Here is a 22,336-nt window from a genome sequence, read left to right on the forward strand (position 1 = left end):
TTTGTTACTTATTTATCGCTTATTTGAAACAAAGGCACAGTCGAGATGCTGTGATAGGTTTTCCTGTGTTGTCAATCTCTCTGTCCTCTGTATATCAACAATTGCTTCAAAGAGCAATAGAATTCTATGTTTGCATTTTCTTTCAAACCTCTCTTGGATGATCCATCAGCAGATAGTGGAAATATTCAGACCTTTGCATAATTCTGCCTTCTTTGGCCAAAAAAGAGGCCACAAAATGTTCTTGTCAGAAAATAATAGCTTACTAGCTGAGGCAATCTCTAGGTGAGCTCCTACCGCAGTGAAGAAAGTCTACTTTATTCTGCTTGAATACTGGCTTCCAGGGACAAGCTAGAATTTGCCAAAGTAGCTAAAGGTCTCTTGAATAGGCAAAAAAAAAATTACTAAAGGGATGTATCTCTCCTATATACTTGTATATAAAGTAGAGATCCGAATTCGATGTGGCTGCTCAGAAATAATACCAAGATGACTGCTTATGAAAAGACCTTTAGTCATTACCATGCTGGACACGATTGAGTCTGCCTTTACAGTTTTACAGCAATTGGCTCGAAAGGCTGATAAGACGGTGAGCTCAATTTTACAATTACCATCTTAGACAGCTTTGAAAGTTTTATCTGTTTGGTCCATCGATATATGACAATGCCGTTCATATAAACCAGTTTAAAGATTTTAATGGTGGTGTTAGGAACTTCATAATTTCCGGATGATAATTCAAGAACGCTTGGGCCTAGGATCATGAAAGTTGATAGGAAGGTTGGTCATCACCAGCAGATAACCCCTATTGATTTTGAGATCTGAATGTCAAAGGACAAGGTCACTGACCCTGAACAGTTAAACGGTTTCCGGGTTATAACTTGAGAATGTTTGGGCCTAGGATCATGAAAGTTGATCAGGAGGTTGATCATGACCAGCAGATGACTCCTATTGATTTTGAGATCTGTATGTCAAAGGTCAAGGTCAGTGACCCTGAAACCCGCCCGAAATTGTGTCTGAAATCATTAGTCCTCCAACGCTGATTCATATGAGGAAGTTGGCAGTTACTTGCGGAGAACAGGTTTGTACTGGTACAGAATCCAGGAACACTGGTTAGGTTAACTGCCTGCCGTTACATAACTGAAATACTGTTGAAAAACGGTGTTAAACCCAAAACAAACAAACAGTAACCCTGAACATTTAAACGGTTTCCGGATGTTAACTCAAGAACACTTTGGCCTAGGATCATGAAAGGTGATAGGGAGGTTGGTCATGACCAGCAAATGGCCCCTAACGAATTTGAGGTCAGTATGTCAAAGATCAAGGTCACAGTGACCTGGAACAGTTAAACGGATTCCGGATGATAAGATTGCTTGGGCCTAGGATCGTGAAAGTTGATAGGGAGGTTGGTCATCATTAGCAGATGACCCCTATTGATTTTTACATGAGTATGTCAAAGGTCAAGGTCACAGTGACGAGGAACAGTAAAACGGTTTTTGGGCGATAACTCAAGAATGCTTGGGCCTATTGATTGGGAAAATTGATAGGGAGATTGGTCATGACCAGCAGATGACCCCTATTGATTTTGAGGTCAGTAGGTCAAAGTGACCAGGAACAGTAAAACGGTTTCCGGGCGATAACTCAAGAACGCTTCAGCCTAAGATCAGGAAAATTGATAGGGAGATTGGTCATGACCAGCAGATAACCCCTTTTGATTTTGAGGTCATTAGGTCAAAGTTCAAGGTCTAGACTAGGAACAGTTAAACGGTTTCTGGACGATAACTTGGGCCAAGGGTCATGAAAGATGATAGAGAGGTTTATCATGACCAGCAGATAACCCCTATTGATTTTGAGGTCAGTAGGTCAAAGGTCAAGGTTACAGTGACCCTGAACATTTAAACCGTTTCCAGACAATTACTTGAGAATGCTTGGGTCTAGGATCATGAAACTTGATAGGGAGGTTGGTCATGACCAGTAGATGACCCCTATAGATTTTGAGATTAGTAGGCCAAAGATCAAGGTCACATTGACCAGGAACAGTTAAACCCTTTCCGGACGATACCTTGAGAATGCTGGGGGCCCAAGATCACGAAACTTAATAGGGAGGTTGATCATGACCAGCAGTTGACCCCTGTTGTTTTTGAGGTCAAAGGTCAAGGTCACATTGAACCAGAACAGTAGAACAAATGATCTCTGTTCTTTGTGCAGTTACTGAATGCATCAAGGAGGGGCATTTCATGTCCGATGAGCTCTTGTTATCTTGGACTTGCAAAATAAAGCCTCAAAGCACGATAAACCCACAGGTGGCAGTAACGTACCTAGGATACAGTATGAGTCCATGAGCCATATACACTTAAATATATTACAATTATAATGTTTTCTTAGAAAAAAAAAATGCCAAAAAGTCATTTCGAAAATTGTTTGCCCCTGTGAGAAATATGGTTCATTGTCACAGGAGCAAAAAAAATCAAAATGACTTTTTGGCATTTTTTTCCTAGAAAACATAATTGTAATATATTTAAGTGTATATGGCTCATGGACCCATACTGTATCCTAGTTACGCTACTACCACCTATGGAAGCCCTGGCGGGACAATTGATTTCCGTACTTCCCACTTCTAACTTTTGCACTTCCAACTTCTTGACTTCCTACTTCTAACTTCCGCACTTCTGACTTCTAACTTCCAACTTCCTGACTTTTGACTTCCGATTTCCAACTTCAACACTAACTTCTTACTTCTTGACTTCTTACTTCCTTCTTCTAACTTTCACACTTTTGACTTCCGCACTTATGACTTCCAACTTCATGACTTCTTACTTCCAACTTCCACACTTGTTACTTTCGACTTCCAAAGAGGGAAAGCTGGAAGTTGGAAGTCAGAAGTGCGGAAGTTAGAAGAGGGAAGCAAGAAGTCGGAAGTAAGGAGTGTGGATGTCGAAAGTCAGGAAGTTAGAAGTGCGAAAGTAAGAAGTGTGGAAGTTGGAAATCAGAAGTCGAAAGTCAGAAGTGCGGAAGTTAAGAGGAAGGAAGTAAGAGGTGTGGAAGTTGGAAATCAGAAGTTGGAAGTCAGAAGTGTGGAAGTTAGAAGTGGTAAGTACGGAAATCAATTGTCCCTCCAGGGCTTCCATAGCCACCTGTGGATAAACCTATGTATTTGATGGAACGTAAGAAATTTTGACTTCCATGTTCTAGCTGGACAGGTTCACTACTGAAATGTCAGTCCTGCAACTAGGCACTCTAGTGAGTAATGACGGGCCAACGTTACACTAGCCTGATTTTGATCACAGAATTATTCGTAAAACGTCCACATGGAACATGTCTTAATTCACGGTGTACTATGGATCTGATCAGTAGGGCAGTGTTTTGTAACTGCCTCTCTGAAAAGTCCTATCTTTTTTACATGTACTCCATCAGTGTAGTCTTAGAAGTCAATTTCAAGTCGATCTGTATGCAGCTCTACTTAACTTGTGCTCCACGTGTAAGATAACGCGACCAGTTTCATTGGCTTCTCTATTGAATCGTTTCTATCTATTTGCAACTTTACTGGTGCCTACGTTGCCACTTCGTCACTGAGACCATCACTGGGCATGATTTACTTACAAAATAGTTTTTAAAATGTAGAAAATATGTTTTGAGGTTCCATACAAGTCGACCTTATCGCCAAGTTTTAATAAGGTTTGGCCTGATGAAGGAGTAGAATACTCAGAAACCGGTCTCTAAATAAACTTTTTCCGTAAACTTTTTCCGGTGTTGCCCCATGTGGTTCTGGGACGATCTGTGTATGAAAAGAATTTGAACCACTGCCTTACCCTTGCATAATCGTAAGAGGCGACTAATAGGGTCTTAACACTTGGTTTTGCAGTAACTCTGTGATTCCAGCAGGTATGCAAATTTTGATTCCATACCTCATGTTTTTATTTCGATGTAACTGAGATGTGGAACCAATTTGGCGCCATATAACCTGTACTGTGTTGGTGCGCCGTAAAACCCAAATAAATAAATAAATTTTCCGGTGTTTGACGTGTGGTCCAAACTTTTTTTGTATTTATAGTGTCATAAGGTTTGGCCGAGTCGAGACATGTGTTCAATATCTTTGATGAGATAGCAATAGTCTGCTACGCCAGTAAGGCTTTATCAGGGTCTAAACGTACGAGCGTGCCATATTGTGATTATGTAAAATCTTTTGTAAAAGTTCATTGTTAGGTCAAAACTATGCCACTAATAGGCCAGAAGGGAAGATAGATAATAAAGGTCGATATTAAAGTTCATTTTATTTACTGTGGCGTTTTGAAACAATCAACTATTTTTATTTACTGAGTGAATAGGTTTTTTTTCTAAACGCAAATCTGAAATACATTTTTCTTTTGTTAAACCTGTTTTAAAGGTAAATACTCAGTAAAACCATAATCATAAAAACCTTAGCCTCGCTAGAGTGCGACTGAATGGCATTCTCGAATACCAGAGGTCTACCATGGTTCCTTAGTTGGACGTTCGTCTCGGGGACTTCGACGAACCTCAGATGGATGAGAATGTTGAATGGTAGTCAGTGATACAATATTTCAATACGTTACCATTTTCGCAGTACAGTCTAAGAATAACATCTTCACAAAACACACTGTTTAGCTTAAAATCTGGAGAAACGATATTTTTATGAAACTAAAATTTCACTAGATATTGAACACTGGCGGCAATCAAATCAAAATAAAGGTTCATTTACTACAGAAGCCATCAGTCAAGGACCCCCGTCTCTCACAGAGATCTGGATGGGTGGGGTTTACCTAGACCAGAATAATAAAAAATACTTATGAAAATCATACAATCCTTACTGTAAACCTAAAATGTAACACATCCCGCGACATTAAATAGTCCCATTCTGACTTGTTAATATGATAAGAAAGTCCAGCCTATGATTACGTCACTGGCAGTATTGTAGTTGATCATTAATTTTACAAACATTTTATTTCTTAAGTGCATTGATAATATAATTTGTAAGTGCGGAACTCATAAAGAAGACATGCTGATATCTTTATAAGTTATAACATATATGATATGACTGTTTTTTATTTTCTTCATCGCAAACGTTTATTCTGTTTGTTTTCTTTCTCGAGTCTAGAAAGTTTTATTTCATTATTATGTAGAAGTGACTATACAACTGTAAATGCAAATATTCTCGGCTTCACTCCTTACTGTCGTTTTGTTCGGGAAGCAAACCACTGACTTTTTCCCTACTATGATTTTACTTCCCGGGAAGCAAGTTATTATATTTAGTAACAAGTTTCCCGTTCGGGAAGTAGGGAAAACCGTAAATTGATGTCCAAAACGGGAAGTTTTCCCTACTGGTCATTAAGTACGAGACATGCGTCAGAAAGGTCTACCAAACCACACTCAACGACACTTTTAATGCTTTGATTGTCCCCTACTTGCGGTCAGCGTTATATAGTAGATAGCAGGTGTATAGCAGACAATTTCCTAAATGTAAACATATCGAATGTGTGGGAAGTCTGTATACATATCATTCGACAGACCAGTTACCAATTGTAAAGAAATTGCACAAAAGGTCAAGGTTGAAAAGTGAACAAATTTAACAACTCAACAACACATCATAAGTACCAGTGAAACGCGTTCTTTGTAAGATTTCTGTCTGCATTTTGCGTGTCAACGTAAATATGTATCTCCGGATAGTTATCGACAGGGACGTCACCGCGACACCGATGTTTGCAAACAACGTCAGTTTTTGTTTGATTTGACGTATCTAAACTGAATTTTATCAGTAAGTCGACCATTTCCGGCTTGCCATTGATAAAGTCTTCTATGCGAATGTAATTATCAGTTACAACATGTCTTTCATACACAAAGTTTGTTTCCCGCGTTATCAAATTTTTCCCAGATTCCTTTAGATAAGGCGAATATCCACAGCAATGATACAAGAACGTATCGTTCATAGTAAAACAAGGTTTTTGGTTTGGTATATGTCCGCGATTCAAAATGTTTTCTATATCACTGCCAACTGTCAAGAAAACAAAGTCCGTCTCCGAATATTTGGCTTCGAAAATTTTCGGTCGATGTCGAAGTGTGTGGAAAAATTTGACGTCGTTTGTGTAGCAGAGGAATGACGTCAGCATTTCATGACTCCCGTTTTCAGCTTGAAGCGACGCTGTTAGCCGAAAGGTATCGCTGTTTGATTTGTGTTTAGCCCAGTCGTGTGTTCCATAGGAAACTAAGCTGAAAATGATGAGCCCGGAAGAGATGCATACATCTGAAAATTATAACGTAAAACTTTAAACCGGTTAGATAAATTTTACTCGCGTTCTTCTATTAGGAAAGTAGGCCGAAGAATGGCCAAAAAATCATCTTGGGGAATTTTGTCAAGTCCACTAGCGGAAATCTCGACATGGTCTTCAAATGTTCCGGCCATCAAATCTTGCCCGGTGTGCCAAGGGCATGTCTTTCGCAGAAATGTTTGCCTCAGTATGAAGGGTTTTGAAGTTATTGTTGTTGTTGTTGTTTTGGGGGATTTTTTTTTTTTTTTGTAAAGTGTTGTTTTTTCTTTTTGTTTCTTTCTTTTGTTACTTTTTGGATTTTTTTTTATCGGCATGAATGTTTGCCACAGTGAGACGGATATGTGCAAGACGTAAACCCTGTCTGACAGCTGGAGGCCAAAATCAATGTCAGATCTTGCTTTGGTTTTAACTTAGATATTTGAAACTTAGTAATAAGGAATTGGAGTGCCTCAGATGTCAATGTCAAACTTAGGGTCAAGGTAGCGTTTGCTTTACAAAAGAAATTGTATGACTGTGTATGATTTTACTTATACGAAAAATAACAACCCTTAAATGCCTTATTAAAACCTCAAATAAAAATACTTAATAAGATACATTTTAATACTCACTGATATTTGTTTTTTGTATTCTGTGTAGACAGAAACAGAATGCATACATTTTACTACAATAATCTGTAATCCTGGTAACGAGGTGTGTTGTCATGATATATGTGTATCCTCATTTAAACTTCACATATTAGGACTATTGTAAGATAAGCAATATATTAGTTCATATATATTGGACATTTGATTTCGCTGATAAGAACACAAGGGCCATGATTTCAAAAACTGTGACTAAATGTATAGTTATATTTTGAGCAGTATCTATTCAGATGCAGCATACATAAGCAAGACAGGAAAGCCTTTGAAACTAACGATACCTTCTGGGTATTTTCACTTTGATTAAGTTAAAAAAAGATTGAAAATCTGACGTAAAACATATCAATTAGCCTAATCCACCAACACTGAATAAAGCAACATTTTGTTTGTTTTCGGGGTTTTTTTTTTTTTTGGTTTTTTTTTAATTTTGTAATTACTCGACTGGAGTGCATACTGCCAGCCAGAAGAGCGCAGATCTATGGATCGTTGGTCAGGAGTTCGATCCTCATGTAAGGCGAATGTTCTCTGTTGCGATGACAGAAGACACTGCGTCGAAATCATTTGCCCTCCGCGCCTCATCCGTGTGGAGAACTGGGAGGTTGCTTGCGGAGAACGGGTTAAGCATAGATGAAGAATCCAGGAACGCTGGACAGGCTTACTGCCCGCTCACAGTTACATAAACTGAAATATTGTTGAAGAACGGCCCTAATAAACCTTAAATGAGACATTAATTGCTTTTGAAGCAGAGTCATTACGCGTAATGTTGGTGATAACACAAATGCTTAAGTTGTACTACAAAACATACATCGATATCATGCAAATTTTACTGTTTTTTTTTTCAGAGTAAAATATTTATATGTTTGCTCTTTCTTTACTTCTTTTAATTGCTACCGGTATTCATTGTTCATATTCTTTGTACTACCTTGTTTGCTTACTCATATTATTGTTTCTAGTTTGTTACTAAGTTACGGGAGTACGTGATGCATCTTTCTACTTGAACCATTAGAATATGCTCGTAGTGATTTTTTGGTACTAGGTGTATTATGACGGGTCTGTGATTAGGGAGAATTCAAACAGAAATGAATAAAATAGGAAGACATTCAAACCAAACAGAAGTGGTACATTTACATTCAAAAGAAAATGGTCAAAAACACATTGCCGACAAAATTGTCATATGGCGACTCTCCCGCTCCTGGTGGTGGAGGATGATCACATGTGCCTCTCCCGACATTGTTGCAGACTAGGACAGGCAACTGAATAGAACTATCTAGGGACAAGTGAATTTAAGCCAACGGCCTTATATAATTAAAAAGATAAAAATATGAGAGCTAATTTTGTCAAATAAAAACACCGGCTCCCCTCCAGTGTAGGAAAGACTTTTTTGCCCCTCCAAAATGTATGGAGGGTTTCTTTTATATTTGCTCTCTCTCGCCACTGCAGTTCTATTTATGACATGACAAAGGAAGACAACGCACAAGCTAGACTGAACATGTCTGACTCCTGTAGAGCCAGACGATTTATTAAACGGCACAAATTGATACCAAAAGTTTCTAAATATTAAACAGTAAAAATAATACGAGATGTATTACATGACGTGACATGAAGTTGGACATCTTTGATTCAATTTCTTTTAGATATTTGACTGTTTTTGTTATCATGTAGTTATACATTCATTTCAACAAGAACGTTTTTATGACAATGAAGTTACTGGGGGCAATTCCCAGACGAAGGTAGGATCATTGTTCATTGTTTGTATACTTAAGCTTCGTAATTCGTAAGGCCTTTACATATAGTAAAGAAACAGTAATACAACAAGACATTAAATGCAAAAAAATAACATTTTATGTAACGTTCTCTTATACAGTAATAATATTAAATAAATAAATATTATAAAATATTGAGAACTGTAAAGTTTGTTTACGTCTCCATCTGTTTCAATAAGAATGCTAAGTACTCAGTTTTACAACATGTAACCTATTCAAATGGATACATTGGCTTACAGCGTTGATGTATACCTAAATCTGACTGTAGTTAATACCCTGACTGCAACTGCAAATGAAAATTACACCACTTTAAAAATAACTTCTAAAAAACCAAACAAGGCATCAGTCAAATAAACGTGGAACTGTTCTGTGGCCCTTTACGTATTACAAGTTTCATTTTGAAACTCAAACTTTGGTAATCTCAGGTTTTGCCTATGTCGTTCTTGCTTTGCACTAGCAGATTTTGCCACAAACAATAATGTTGCCATAGTGTGCAACCTACCTTTTTTTACCAATCAGAGCGAGTTATTTTTCAAATAATGTGGTTTCTTATTCCTTATGACCGCCCCTTCGTCGTATTTCAAAGGAAGCCGACACAATTTTTGTTAGTCAAAGGTAGGCGGAGAATCCGACACGACTGACTGCAATTCTGATTGGTCAAACGTAGATTTCACACTATGTCAGATAGAGTCCATGAAGAGAATTCTTCGAGAAAAAGAAACCTCGGTCGGTCACTCCGCTACGCTCCGTTTCCCTCCCTATCGGTTTCTTTTTCACGAAGAATTCACGTCATAAACTCTATATCAATGTGCTGAAAACGGTTAATTAACTGATCTAAGTGAATCGATGACACTGGTACATCCTTTCAATAGTTCTGTTCAAATAATAAGTAAATGATGGAAAATAAAACAGAAAAGAAAGGAAACCTCTTGCAAAATAAACCCTTAACTTATCTGCAAAAGAAACCGAAAACGGACACTTCAAATGAACAAGTCGAAAACCCGTGGCAATAATGCTTTTAACGCTTGCAACCGGGTAGAATTTGAATCCGCTCGTAAAAGCTTCTGACATTGGATAAAACTGCGGCGGTGGGTTATACAGTGAAGGAATTAGAATCTCCTGTTCGATAGCATGACAAATGGCATCCGCCCTCTCGTAGCCGTCAATACATATATTAAACTGGTCCTTTATTCCTAATAAATAACCTATCCATCGCCAGAAATAAACATAATCGTCCAGTTCATCAATGGAACAGCGAATTCCAAACTTATCAGGGTACATGACAATACTACCCATAAAACCACTTTGAACCAATCCCATTTCGTACTGCGATAAGTAAGTATGGCCAACTTCAGAGCAGCAATGTTGTTTTTCATTTTGATTTTCTTTGTTGTGCATGAATTTTCTCGCGTATGCATGCATTTTTCTCACAGAACGGATTGACTTAAAAGCAGACGACGATGGGTTCCAAACATTCCCATAATGCCACTTTAGCACGTGCATTGTAGTACTCATGTAGCGTTTAAAAGACGATTCCGACGTGGATGACATACCAGTGCATACAAGTACTTTTAAAAATCGGTTGATACTCAGTCCACAAATTAAAGACATCATCATTGCTATCAAACATTGACCAAGATTTTTCTTGAAGAATTTTTGCCCACGGTTGAATTTGTTAATGTCAAGGTCTTTTGGAAGTTGCAATAAAAGATCCTTTTCTATTTCGTCGTCATCATAAGCCGGTTCCCAGTCCCCTTTCTGAAGGTTTGCCAGTTCTTTTGACATCTAAAAATATATTTTTAAAAAACTATCATCATAAAAGCATTCATACAGCCTTAGTAAATAACGAAAGTATAAATGTCGAGGGAAGAGAGCAGTGCGTTCAATAATCTGAAACTGCTTAGCAATATAAAAGAGATAATGACAAAACAGTACAAACAACAGAAGCATTTTAGACACAAGCATTTTTTTCACTCCTGACTGGGTGTTTAATGAGGGGTCTAAGAACCAAAAATTGGATACAAAAGAAATCAACTGGGAAAGGAATATAACAACAGTGCATTTGCTAAAATATTAAAGTGGAATTACGCACATTTTTCTAGTAAAAATTTAGCTGAAATAGATGTGGGGGTGGGGGGGAATAATAGCTGTTAACGCATTTTTCTAGTAAAAAATTTAGCTGAAATAGATGTGTGTGTGTGGGGGGGATAATAGCTGTTAACGCATCTTTCTAGTAAAAAATTTTAGTTGAAATAGTGTGTTGTGTGGTGTGGTGTTGGTGTTGGTGTTGGTGTGGTGTGTGTGGAGGGGGGGGGGGGGGGTGGAGGAAATAATAGCTGTTAACCCAATATACTAAACTTTTCCTGTTACCAGCACAAAATAACAACTTTCCAAATACCGGTATGACATTTCTTATTTTGACCGGGGCAGTTAAAGTCAAATTGCACGCAAAAGTTGCTTCCCTTCCACTTCAGAAATTTCTACCTATAGGTAAGGGAGATCACTGAGTAGGAGACTGAAGAAAAGAACTATTATTTTATTAGTCCAATTTCTTTATTTCTAAAGCATCAGCTTCAAATACTTATGCGGCATTATTGTTAATTTAACCCATTTAAATGCACAGCAACCGAAAATTGCTTTTATAAAACCAGCACTGAAGAGGCGATTTTCTTGTCGGTCTGAGGGAAATTTTAGGTTCAAACCCCGCTACCAACCGGACTGTTAATGATTACGGTCTAGTCCTGTTCCTTCCCTAATACGATGGTTAGGAAAACTGACAGGCCCGTAATAGGGTACCTCCTTTTTTGAAGAGTATTGAATTCCTACCATAAACCTACTTTAACTATTTTTTTTAGGAGGACGTAGGTACATGCCCCACTAGGACCAAACGTTTTTTTTTTATTATTATATTTCTTTTATCTAGTAAGATAAACAGTTTTTTCAAGACTTACTGTTTTGTTGTACAAAAGTTGATTAGCCGTTTCTAGCTGTTAAAAGTGCATTTAACCTCTGACACAGAAGGGTGAAGGTTTAAACATCTTTGAAAATACTGAGTTACATGTGGTAAAAGTTCTTTATTTTGCATTTATTCTTTAGTTTACATATTGTGGAAGAAATGTAGGTAGGTTTTACTTCTGCCCTATGGTTATTTTTGAACGCAGAGAGCAAGGCCATAATTTGTCAGTGTTGGAGCTTAATTTCTGTCCGATTGAATCCTTTTACTTGAGGCTCCCAAGAAAGAAATGTTATCGACAGTTTTATTTTGTGTTTTATAATTGTTACGCAATATTTTGAGATTTGTTTTATCGAAATATTTAGTATAATGAATTCTCTGCGATCGTTTTGCGCAGTGGTTATCACTTTGAAATTTGTCTCTGTTTGAGCTTTCAAGAGGAAATAACATAAATTATACAAAATTTAAAAAAAAAAAACATACACAAAAAACGACACGGTAAAAGTTGTTTAAAAAATGCAACACAGTTCAAAACAATGTTAACTTCAAGACTGTATAAAGTTAATGCAATTATTAAACATTACCATTACGGGTACACAATCTTGATATAACCTGAAATACAGTTGAAAACGTGTGTTTAAACAAAATTGACTAACATCTACCCCCACGCCCCACCGACCCCACCCCCCAAAATCACTTTTTACAATATTCAGTACTTTCAGCATTCGTCAGAATGGTTCTAAAACGAACTTGTTTAGTATAAAAACTGCCAAAAAAAACCAAAAAACAAACAAACTGCCGTTAAATCAAATAATATTAATTATAGTGTATAGTTTCTGTTGTAAGTGTAAACAGTATTTCTATAGCAAAATATAACATGTACGCTTTTTCGGTATACAAATCGTAGAATGTGGCCATTTGTTTCTTCTCGCGTTACTGTGGCAATCCCACGCAGCGCTTACCTTCCGTAGAACCTATAGCAACTGATCTGGAAGAATTTATTTTTAAAACTTATGCACCCCTTTTACATTATTCATATTTAGTGCTCATTATTTATTGTATTATATGCCAAAACAGTAATACTTTTATTAAACATATAATTGATAATGCGCAGTATAATTCGTATCGACATTTGTTATGAATGAAACTGTGCTCGGAACCAGTGTTTGTTTGATGAGCTATTTATAGATCGAGGTCATAAGTTATAACGAGGTGGTCGCTGGAATCACGTTTCTATTTAATTCTATTAAATCTAAGTGTTTCGATAAAATTTTAATTCGATGTGTTGTATATTTTTGTTAAATACGTCTTACATTTTGCATGATTTATTAGCTTTATCTCTGCATATTACACAGTGTGTGTCTTATATCATTGAGTTTTACCTTACCAAAGATGAAAAAGTTCCATTCATACGGATATTTCATTCACAGGAGGCGAATTAATTTACCTTCATTATGTAATATTTTCTACTGTTATCTGAAAGGATAACAGAGAGCTGCATGACATAATCATTTACAGAATCATGTAGAAATTACAGTATTCTATGTATATTGGACAGCTATAATATTTATATGCATACATATGTTATTATTGTTCCGCGGAAATGTTAGGACTATTTCGGGGCGATTGTTTACTGTTGCTTGTATGCATATGGTATTAAGAGAATCTGAACCGTATTGTTCACTCTGGGGCTAATCGCCCAAAAACACACTTCGTGCAGTAAGATGCGCATAATGCCACTATCAGTATTTCTTAAATGCATATACAGTTGCAAATGATTGATAATATATTAAACAGAGTAATCAATAACTATGCCCGTGGTCAGTAGATGATCACCTGATCACTACAAAATGTATATGTGCAGTAATATATTTAAGGTGTCTTAAGTTCTTAACGGAAGATTTTTCAGTTACCTTAAAAATCCAGATGTCTTCCGATATGCTTGTTGGTTGACAGGTCTCTGTCGGAAATTTCGCCGCATTTACTTTAATTTTGCATCTATTCCAGCGTTGTACAAGGTATTACTTGAACATAGATGAACACTAGTTTTGACTGTGTTGTATTAAACAAAATTTTGACACAGCTGAAGAGCTAGTTTCTTCATCATAGTCTGTGAACTGCGTGATTCATTTTAATCATTTATATTCACACTAGGAAGAATTTGTTCCGAGCGGTACAGAATATATTCACACCCGAAACGGTACGGTACGTATTGGACTTTATTCAAATTATATAATGATTGAAATCACGCATAATTAGATATATAACCGTATAAAACTGTAAACTCGTATATCATCTGTCAACAAAGTAACTTTACATCCAAATGTTGCTAATAGCAATGCTGTCCTATAAAAAATCCTTATCCGGAAACAAACTGGAAGCATTGAAAATTTCTACGACGTGCTAATAAAATAGGGCGCATTGAAACGAACCCAAAGTATTAAACTACACATATTTACATACTAGAGGGGTGCTCAGTTTTCTTCTTTATAAATTTGTTAATGATGCATAGATTTGTTTATTATTGGTCAAGTTGTGGCTGTTTAGAGGTTAGTCATTCTCACAGGGATTTTGGACCTTTGCTGATTGTCTTGGTCCGGAATCCTGGAATGTGGGGAAAATATTATGAGTACAATGTAATTGTTACTCATTCTTCATTCTTCTGTTACTTTGAATAATTTTCTGTGTTCGTTAACATTTTATATTATTTTGTATTTTATGTCACATGTTCTTATGAACCATGACAGTATTAAATAACTCTTGAAATCTTGCGTTGACGCAATATCGCAGACTATTCAAAAGTTCAAATATAACATGGAATTAGGCACTGTCTATCCGTCGGGAAAATACACTCGTGTACGATAATGTTGGTGCATTCTACATAAATTGTCCTTGTCGATATTTTCAGTAAGCGCGACGTTTTTAGCTCATCTGATTTTTTGAAAAAAAAGTGATGAGTTATTGTCATCACTTGAGCGGTTGTCGGCGTCGGCGTCGGCGTCGGCGTTGCCTAGTTAAGTTTTATGTTTAGGTCAGCTTTTCTCCTAAACTATCAAAGCTATTGCTTTGAAACTTGGAATACTTGTTCACCATCATAAGCTGACCCTGTATAGCAAGAAACATAGCTCCATCTTGCTTTTTGCAAGATTTATGGCCCCTTTTGTACTTAGAAAATATCAGATTTCTTGGTTAAGTTTTATGTTTAGGTCAACTTTTCTCCTAAACTATCAAAGCTATTGCTTTGAAACTTGGAATACTTGTTTACCATCATAAGCAGACCCTGTACATCAAGAAACATAACTCCATCTTGCTTTTTGCAAGAATTATTGCCCCTTTTGGACTTAGAAAATCAGTTTTCTTGGTTAAGTTTTATGTTTAGGTCAGCTTTTATCCTAAACTATCAAAGCTATTGCTTTAAAACTTGCAACACTTGTTCACCATCATAAGCTGACCCTGTACAGCAAGAAACATAACTCCATCATGCTTTTTGCAAGATTTATGGCCCCTTTTGGACTTAGAAAATATCAGATTTCTTGGTTAAGTTTTATGTTTAGGTCAACTTTTTCTCTTAAACTATCAAAGCTATTGCTTTGAAACTTGCAACACTTGTTCACCATCATAAGCTGACCCTGTACAGCAAGCAACATAACTCCATCCTGCTTTTTGCAATAATTATTGCCCCTTTTGGACTTAGAAAATCATTTTCTTGGTTGAGTATTATGTTTAAGTATACTTTTCTCATAAACTATCAAAGCTATTGCTTTAAAACTTGAAACAGTTTTTCACCATCATAAGTGGACACTGTACATCAAGAAACATAACTCTATCCTGCTTTTTGCAAGAATGATGGCCCTTTTTAGACTTAGAAAATCATGGGCAGGACAATATTTCTATTATACAAAAAAAATCAGATGAGCGTCAGCACCCGCAAGGCGGTGCTCTTGTTTTCTCTTGTTATGATTATAAGTAAAGGCAATTGAATCTTTCAAAATTTGTTTGATTAAATACAGGTACTCATTTTTTTAACTGTGTCATAAGGCCAGAATAATGACGCAAAAGTTCGCGAGTTCAAGATATTAGTTATAGTTTGGTGCACAGAAGCCGGACCCAAAATTGCACCAGAGGCCACAATGATAATGCGTATAATTAAAAATGTCCAGGGGTAAACCCCCGATTCCGTTACAGTCGGAGATCTCTTCACTCGGCGCTACGTACCTCGACGGTCACGTTATTATCGTCAACTCGTATCCGTAATAAAACTTATGGATTAGGACAAGCAAATTGTCTCTTTTCAGTGATGTGATTTTAACAACAACTTACGCATTAAACCACGCTTAACAACAAGACGTGACAATGGTCATGCATAACACCAAGCTTAACAGCGAGGAAATTTTTTTCAAAACACATCCTTTTTTAAAGAGAATATGAGCATTGCAACTGATAAGAAACTGGTTTTGTGCACAATGATTTCTGAACGATACCGCCTTAGTACACTTACTACATTGCAATGTGTTTGACATTTAAAAACTTATTAACGACTATATTTGCATCTTTAAATAAACGAAATTAAATATCTTTATTTCAATTAAACATGGTTTGCTTTCTAATAATAACATAAGAAATATGGAATGGGTTACATGCATTCTGCTTACGGACAGCATCAGTCATATTTCAAAATTAAATTTGTTTGATTTATAATAAAACAATTTTTGTCTTTTAGACTCGGTCAATATGAGGATTTATGGCCTGGGAAAGTGATATCTAACTCGGGCTACGCCCTAGGTCGATATCGCTTTTTTCTAGGTCAGTAAATCCTCATATTGACCTCGCTAAAAGGCAATATATATACAATACAACTTAATTCAATACGTAACAGTAGAGTATAGTACAGTACATTAAGTGTAGTACAGTACAATATATAATACTACACTACACTACACTACACTACACTACACTGTGCTGTGCTGTGCTGTGCTGTGCGATGCTGTGTCGTGCCGTGCTGTGCTGTGCTGTGCTGTGTCATTTTCGTCCTGAATAGCAGAACAGAACTGATATTATGGTCGCTTACGCATAGCATGCACGTTTAAAGCCAATCTCTGATAACTGCGTCAGGGAGTCGACTCCTTGGCTCAGTGGTTAGAGCTTATGACTGGCACCCGACCTGCTCGGGTTCGAATCCCGCTACAGGCAGTTGTGATTTTTCATTATAAAATGTTATGCTCTTTGATTTGTTACAGCTAAAAGTCGTTAGACTGAAAAGAACAGATATTTTACTATCATTTACAATACATGTATCATGCTAATGTCGGAAAACCACTTTTACTTAAAACAATCGATAATTTTTTACAACTGTTTTAGCTTCAGATTGACCTAGTAAGTTCTAAACGTTAGAAAAACAATGATATACAAGAAGGCATTTCACATAAATATATCTTGTTTTGTTTGTTTTGTTTTGTTGTTGTTTTTGGTTGCGGGTTTATCCCGCTACCAAAGTTAAGTGTATTTCTGACAATCATGTAGGATCTTTATTTGATTCCAAATCACATCCAAAGGATGCTCATGTGCTACACAAAGTAGTCCCATCCAGGAACAATGTGGATGAATTATCAAGCAGTTCTTATTCATCCTCTATCCATTCACACTGGCCATTTAGATTATATAAGTTCTGTCAATGATTAGGTATTCCAGCCCATGGTTACATCACTGACTTCCAGCTGTTCATGTAAGGTCAGGCAGAGTTTATCCTAGATATGAGGCACATTAGTATTTGTTTCTTATGCGTGTATATTTATAGATTGGCATTTAAAATTAAAATAACTCTAGCAAAACCCGCAACCACCAGACATCTCAAGGCTTTGATTTGTTTTGTTTTGGTTTTGGTTTTTTAGACTCCTTTGATAAGTGAAATATTATGGTTTAAACTTAATGCATTCCCACTTCTCCAACTTTCCGGATATCTTGACTCCAAATTTGCTGACATCTCAAACATGCACTATATTCGCTCCTCCAAACTTCTCAACGATTGTGTTTCACATCCGCCTTTTCAAACTTCTAAAAACCCCAGTGGTACATTCGCACCCGCATTATATTTTAAATTAACGATACATTAATAGCCGTTCTTCCGAACTTATCGATATCTCAACAAAACATTCACATCCGCTCTTCCAGCCCGGCTGATATCTTGCAAGCCTACAAGATTTTTATCAGTTACACAATTCTATTTTAAAGTAATTGTTCCAAATGTAAGACCCTTTCTCTCGATCAGCTCCATTTCGGTCCAAACTGGATATCAATACCAAAATTCACTGGTGCAGTACATACTTTGTGCTATTTAGATATTATTGAAATGGCACTTTTTGTCTAATTAGTTTTGTGTCGAGATTTATAGATTAAACAAATACACCGTAATATACTAGTAATCAAAATAGCACAGGAAAGAATGAGAATGAAAGAAATTTCTATTCTTAGAGGACAATGTCAGATTTCGTGAAAATGCATCGAGTTTAAAGCTAAGATGATGTTGGTAATCAATGTAAGGAAAATGCCAAAATAAGCAGTGAGTTGAACAAACGATAAAATAAAACAGATTACTGCGGAATGACTGGAAAGGGAAGAAGAAAGGGCGTCTTTCTTTTAGCAAAGTAATAAACATTTCCAATGCGTTTTAACAACATGACCGCGTACAAATTATCAAACACCTGTCCGTAACCTTAAAATATCAAAAATATCATAAATTAATGTCATGACTATATCTTAATTATGACTTTTATCTGGCGTGAAATGATAAAGACGTATCTTGTAGTATATAATGTCATGATCACGATGAGTTTTGCAATATTCCAGCTACGGATACCGGCATAATATGGCCTCAACACTTATATTTCTGACTTTGTTGCCAATCTGTCTAGCGCAGTGTAAGTAAACGATTTTACATTTAGAGTGTTTAGCTTCAATTATTTGTCTTTACTCCGCATTCAGTTAGCAATTTTACTTAAGAAATAATATATTGCAGAACCATGTTTTAATATATCGAGCCAATACGAAGAGGTTATACGCCTTCGGAATAATTCCACGAGAGCGTAGCACGAGTGAATTATACACGCATTCGTATTGGCTCGATATATTAAAACATATGGTTCTGCTATATACTATTTCGATTCTGAAAATGTCTTTTATGTAAGCAATTACATGAAATAGGGAAGCACTGTTTCGAGGCGCATGTATAGTTCGCGATCAATAATCGATACAGTGTTTGTGTGAATTAAGTGTAACATGGTTATGTTATATCATTTCGATTCTGAATCGTCTTAATTATAAAATAGTACATCAAATGAGATAGCACTCTTTCTCGGTGCCTAGAAGGCGCCAAATAATATGCCGGAGTGACGTCCATGTTTAACGGAAATGTGCATGAGTTTTTCATATTAGAACTGATAATAATTCTAAAATGACTTGATTGTATCCTTACTGTTTTAACCCTTGTCGGATATTCGCTTGGATTTTAAAATGTATCATATCTAGTGCAGCTGTCGTCGCCCCGAAAACAAAATACAGAGAACTGGCTGATTTGCCGTATCGATCTTCGTGTCTTGGCATGCGGAGCACTTCAGCTCGTATCCAAATCAACTAGTAGATGAAATTACGTAACAATAAGCAAAAGTACCGTTAATTCTCTGTAAATAGATAATATTGTTAAAATATAGTGAATATATGCATTTGATATTTCTGTTCATATGTGTGCCCAGTTTTTGATATCTGTAATATACTTACAGTACCTATAAGTAATAACGGTTCCGGAAACCATGAAATCATTATTTACAGAAACGATAAATTTGTCTCTGTGCGATGTTTTATGCAAGAATGGAGACATTTTACGTTTATTTCGAGTATTGACATCTGCATAAGCCCTCGGAATATAGAGGTTGCCAGGGGCCCGGTCAAGCAACAATCCCTTGGAATTCTGTGCAATATGATACACACGGAAAATGTGTTTTGTTGAAAAGAAGACTTAGAAATACAGACATTTCAGAAGAAGTCTGAACTGTAGATAATTGTGACCAAGTAAATGGTTTACCGCCACCAATCTTATTTTCTTTTGCAAGGTGGAAGAATACACATGTTTGAATTACATTTTTTCTATTTTGCACCTTCTCTTTAACAGTTGATCCCAATGCCTTGAACCAGAATTTCGGTAGCGGAGGGTTTGGTAGCACGGGAACAGGTACACCAAACGCCACTGGAACTTTTGATCCAAATGGTGCTAATGCCGGATTTGGTATGATCAACACAGGAACAAACACAACTGGAAACTTTGGGTCAGGGTTCGGATCAGGCTCTGGATTTGGATCTGGTGGCACCGGGTTGGTTGAATTGTTTTATTTCACTGTATAGATTTAATGCGGAACATCACAACAGTACTCTTTAAGTGCCGTGTGGTGGCCGTAAAAAGTCGGGTGTTGATATTTTTCTAGTCCCTTAGGATCATGAAGTCCATTAAATGTTACTTGATAAGCCGTTGCTGGAGACTTCATTTTTCATTACTTTTACTTTTCAATCAAACCGAGTTCGTTTTATTTTGCATGGATGCGTTCTACGCTCCCAAAGAATCCTTTTGTATATCTATAGTCATACTTTCAGGGGGTTTGGCGGTAGCGGGTTTGGCTCTGGTAGTACGGGAACAGGCAGCACTGGTGGCACAGGAACTGGCGGTTCAGGGTCCGGCACGTTCGATCCTAACAAGTTTATAAATGGAGGTGGTACTTCTGGAACTTTTGATCCAAATGCCATGAACAACTTCGGGCAAACACAAAATAATACAATGGCATTTGGAAAGCGAAGATAAAAGAATAAATGTACTTTTATTATTCAATTTTGTTTTGTTATTACCATATGTAAATTGTCACACTATTCGTCTCATATGCGTACTTATAGACCCTTTGTTTTTCTCGTGAGTAAATGATACAATCATAACGATAGTTTGAAGCTATGATATATCCGACATTGGGCCATGACATTCCAGTGCAAAATGAATTATTTCGCACATGATCTCGCTGTTGGTTGTGCTCTTACCGAAAACAATGTGTCTTATTTTGTGTTTTTCTTGGGGGAAAAAAAGTGCAAATAAAAATACCACGTGTAATATCGCGCTGTAGACACGTGAGATACCCCACCAAGTCACATGACCAGTCCTTTAGTTCTTTCAGAACTATGGTGGCTGATTTATGCCATTTCGTTATTTCAGTCTGTCGCAGCGACACAACGACAAACATCGTTATGGCGTCCGCCAAACGTCGCCACGTCAAATGTCGCCCCGCCGAACGTCCCCGCCAAACGTCGCCCCGCCGAACGTTTGTCGGGGCGCCGTTCGGCGAGGCGCCATAACGACATAACGAAATAGCACAAATCAGCCACCATACAGAACAGCTTTTAAACTTAATGTAAATACTGTAATGTAAAATGCAAAATGACGAAAAAGACTACTAGTAACTTTTAAAAGGTGAAACAGCAAGCATGATTGTATCGACAATAAAACTTTTTTTTAATATTACAAAGCAGCGTGCAAAACGCGCGGAATAACTTATATATATACAAATGTAGTTTGAACAATACACGATGCAATATGCGAAGAGTGCTCGCAAAACATACAGAACAACTTTACATGTAGTTATTATTTCTGGTCCTTAAAGATCATGCAGTCTTATTCGTGGAGTCTGTTCAATGCCATTTTAAGTTACTGGCTGAGGGGTCCGCTTAAAATAAATTCCAAAATTTCCTTATGATGACTTCACATTTAAGATAACGTGTCGGCCGCTCAATTCAGGGGTCGTGGGTTCGAGCACCAATGGGGTCACGACCATGACTTCTCATATGACACCAGTGCTGGTTTTTCAAGGAAGCGGACTCGAGAGTGGAAGTCATAACAATCGAGCTAAAACAAATTAGTATACTATAGTAAACTAAGATATGAAAGTACAAAAAAAATCATTAGCAAAATTCCAAGTATTGTTAAATACTACGGTATATCATTTGAATATGTAGTTTGTGTAAACATTAAACAAAATTTATAATCGGTCAGCATTATGCCATATGTTTATTTAATATTCTAATATGCTTGTCTCTGTTAAAACACTCTTAAGCTAGAATGACGTCACGTTAACGTGCGGTGACGTCAAGGTTTTTGTAGCGACCAAAAAAGAGCGCTTCTATATTTTATCTACTGTTTTAGATTAAGGGCATATTAGGATCGTAATAATTTATAGAAAAAGAGTGTTTTAACATTATTTATACACTCGGGCGATAATACGTCGTACAAATAATTTCATTCGGGCTGCGCCCTCGTGCAATTATTTCGCCCAACGTATAACCGCCCATCGTGCATAAATAGTGTTAAAGCACTCTTTTGCTATAAATTATTTCTTAATTATGCAGCTTTCACATGTTTCTATCAGCAGTCATTTTCTCTTCTATGATAAAACAGCAAAATGATCCGCTACATCACACAAAGTTAGTACTTTTGTAGAAGTTAGGCAGCGGTTACATTTTATCTTGATTCCATGTTTGAAATTGATTAAAAGGATCGATATGATTAATTTTATTGTAGGCTGATTGATGAAATATTGGATATATACTTTGTTGTGATAACTCCTGTGACTTTGGAACATGGTGAGGGTTAAGAGTGAGGTTAGGTGCGCCGTAAACCGGTTTAAGCTC

At 36.8% G+C, this 22,336-nt stretch overlaps 3 protein-coding genes across 3 annotated transcripts; 1 reads left to right on the plus strand and 2 right to left on the minus strand.

The window, feature by feature from the left end:
• Positions 1–4,243: 4,243 nt before the first annotated feature.
• Positions 4,244–7,018, minus strand: LOC123528969 (uncharacterized). The gene is made up of 2 exons (XM_045309091.2): positions 6,881–7,018; positions 4,244–6,247 (listed from the first exon to the last, which is right to left on the minus strand). Exons 1-2 carry the CDS (start codon positions 6,972–6,974, stop codon positions 5,592–5,594), a joined length of 750 nt encoding a protein of 249 aa, XP_045165026.1. The 5' UTR covers positions 6,975–7,018; the 3' UTR covers positions 4,244–5,591.
• A 1,371-nt stretch (positions 7,019–8,389) lies between these two features.
• On the minus strand, positions 8,390–14,032 carry LOC123528961 (uncharacterized). The gene is made up of 2 exons (XM_045309079.2): positions 13,540–14,032; positions 8,390–10,458 (listed from the first exon to the last, which is right to left on the minus strand). The coding sequence occupies exon 2, from the start codon at positions 10,456–10,458 to the stop codon at positions 9,508–9,510; it is 951 nt and encodes a 316-aa protein (XP_045165014.2). The 5' UTR covers positions 13,540–14,032; the 3' UTR covers positions 8,390–9,507.
• A 4,456-nt stretch (positions 14,033–18,488) lies between these two features.
• LOC123564012 (uncharacterized) lies at positions 18,489–20,565 on the plus strand. The gene is made up of 3 exons (XM_045357260.2): positions 18,489–18,540; positions 19,788–19,986; positions 20,264–20,565. The coding sequence occupies exons 1-3, from the start codon at positions 18,489–18,491 to the stop codon at positions 20,466–20,468; spliced, it is 456 nt and encodes a 151-aa protein (XP_045213195.1). The 3' UTR covers positions 20,469–20,565.
• Positions 20,566–22,336: the final 1,771 nt, after the last annotated feature.

The sequence above is a fragment of the Mercenaria mercenaria genome, chromosome 1 (assembly GCF_021730395.1).
Source record: "Mercenaria mercenaria strain notata chromosome 1, MADL_Memer_1, whole genome shotgun sequence".
In the NCBI taxonomy this organism is placed as follows: Eukaryota; Metazoa; Mollusca; class Bivalvia; order Venerida; family Veneridae; genus Mercenaria; species Mercenaria mercenaria.

Bases quoted from the DNA above. Each gene is read 5' to 3' on its own strand.
- LOC123528969 (XM_045309091.2), bottom strand. From the start codon at position 6,974: ATGACAACACACCTCGTTACCAGGATTACAGATTATTGTAGTAAAATG. The intron at 6,248-6,880 runs GTGAGTATTAAA...TATAATTTTCAG, and splicing joins AATACAAAAAACAAATATCA to ATGTATGCATCTCTTCCGGG.
- LOC123564012 (XM_045357260.2), top strand. From the start codon at position 18,489: ATGGCCTCAACACTTATATTTCTGACTTTGTTGCCAATCTGTCTAGCG. The intron at 18,541-19,787 runs GTAAGTAAACGA...TCTCTTTAACAG, and splicing joins GCCAATCTGTCTAGCGCAGT to TTGATCCCAATGCCTTGAAC. The intron at 19,987-20,263 runs GTTGGTTGAATT...TCATACTTTCAG, and splicing joins TTTGGATCTGGTGGCACCGG to GGGGTTTGGCGGTAGCGGGT.
- LOC123528961 (XM_045309079.2), bottom strand. From the start codon at position 10,458: ATGTCAAAAGAACTGGCAAACCTTCAGAAAGGGGACTGGGAACCGGCT.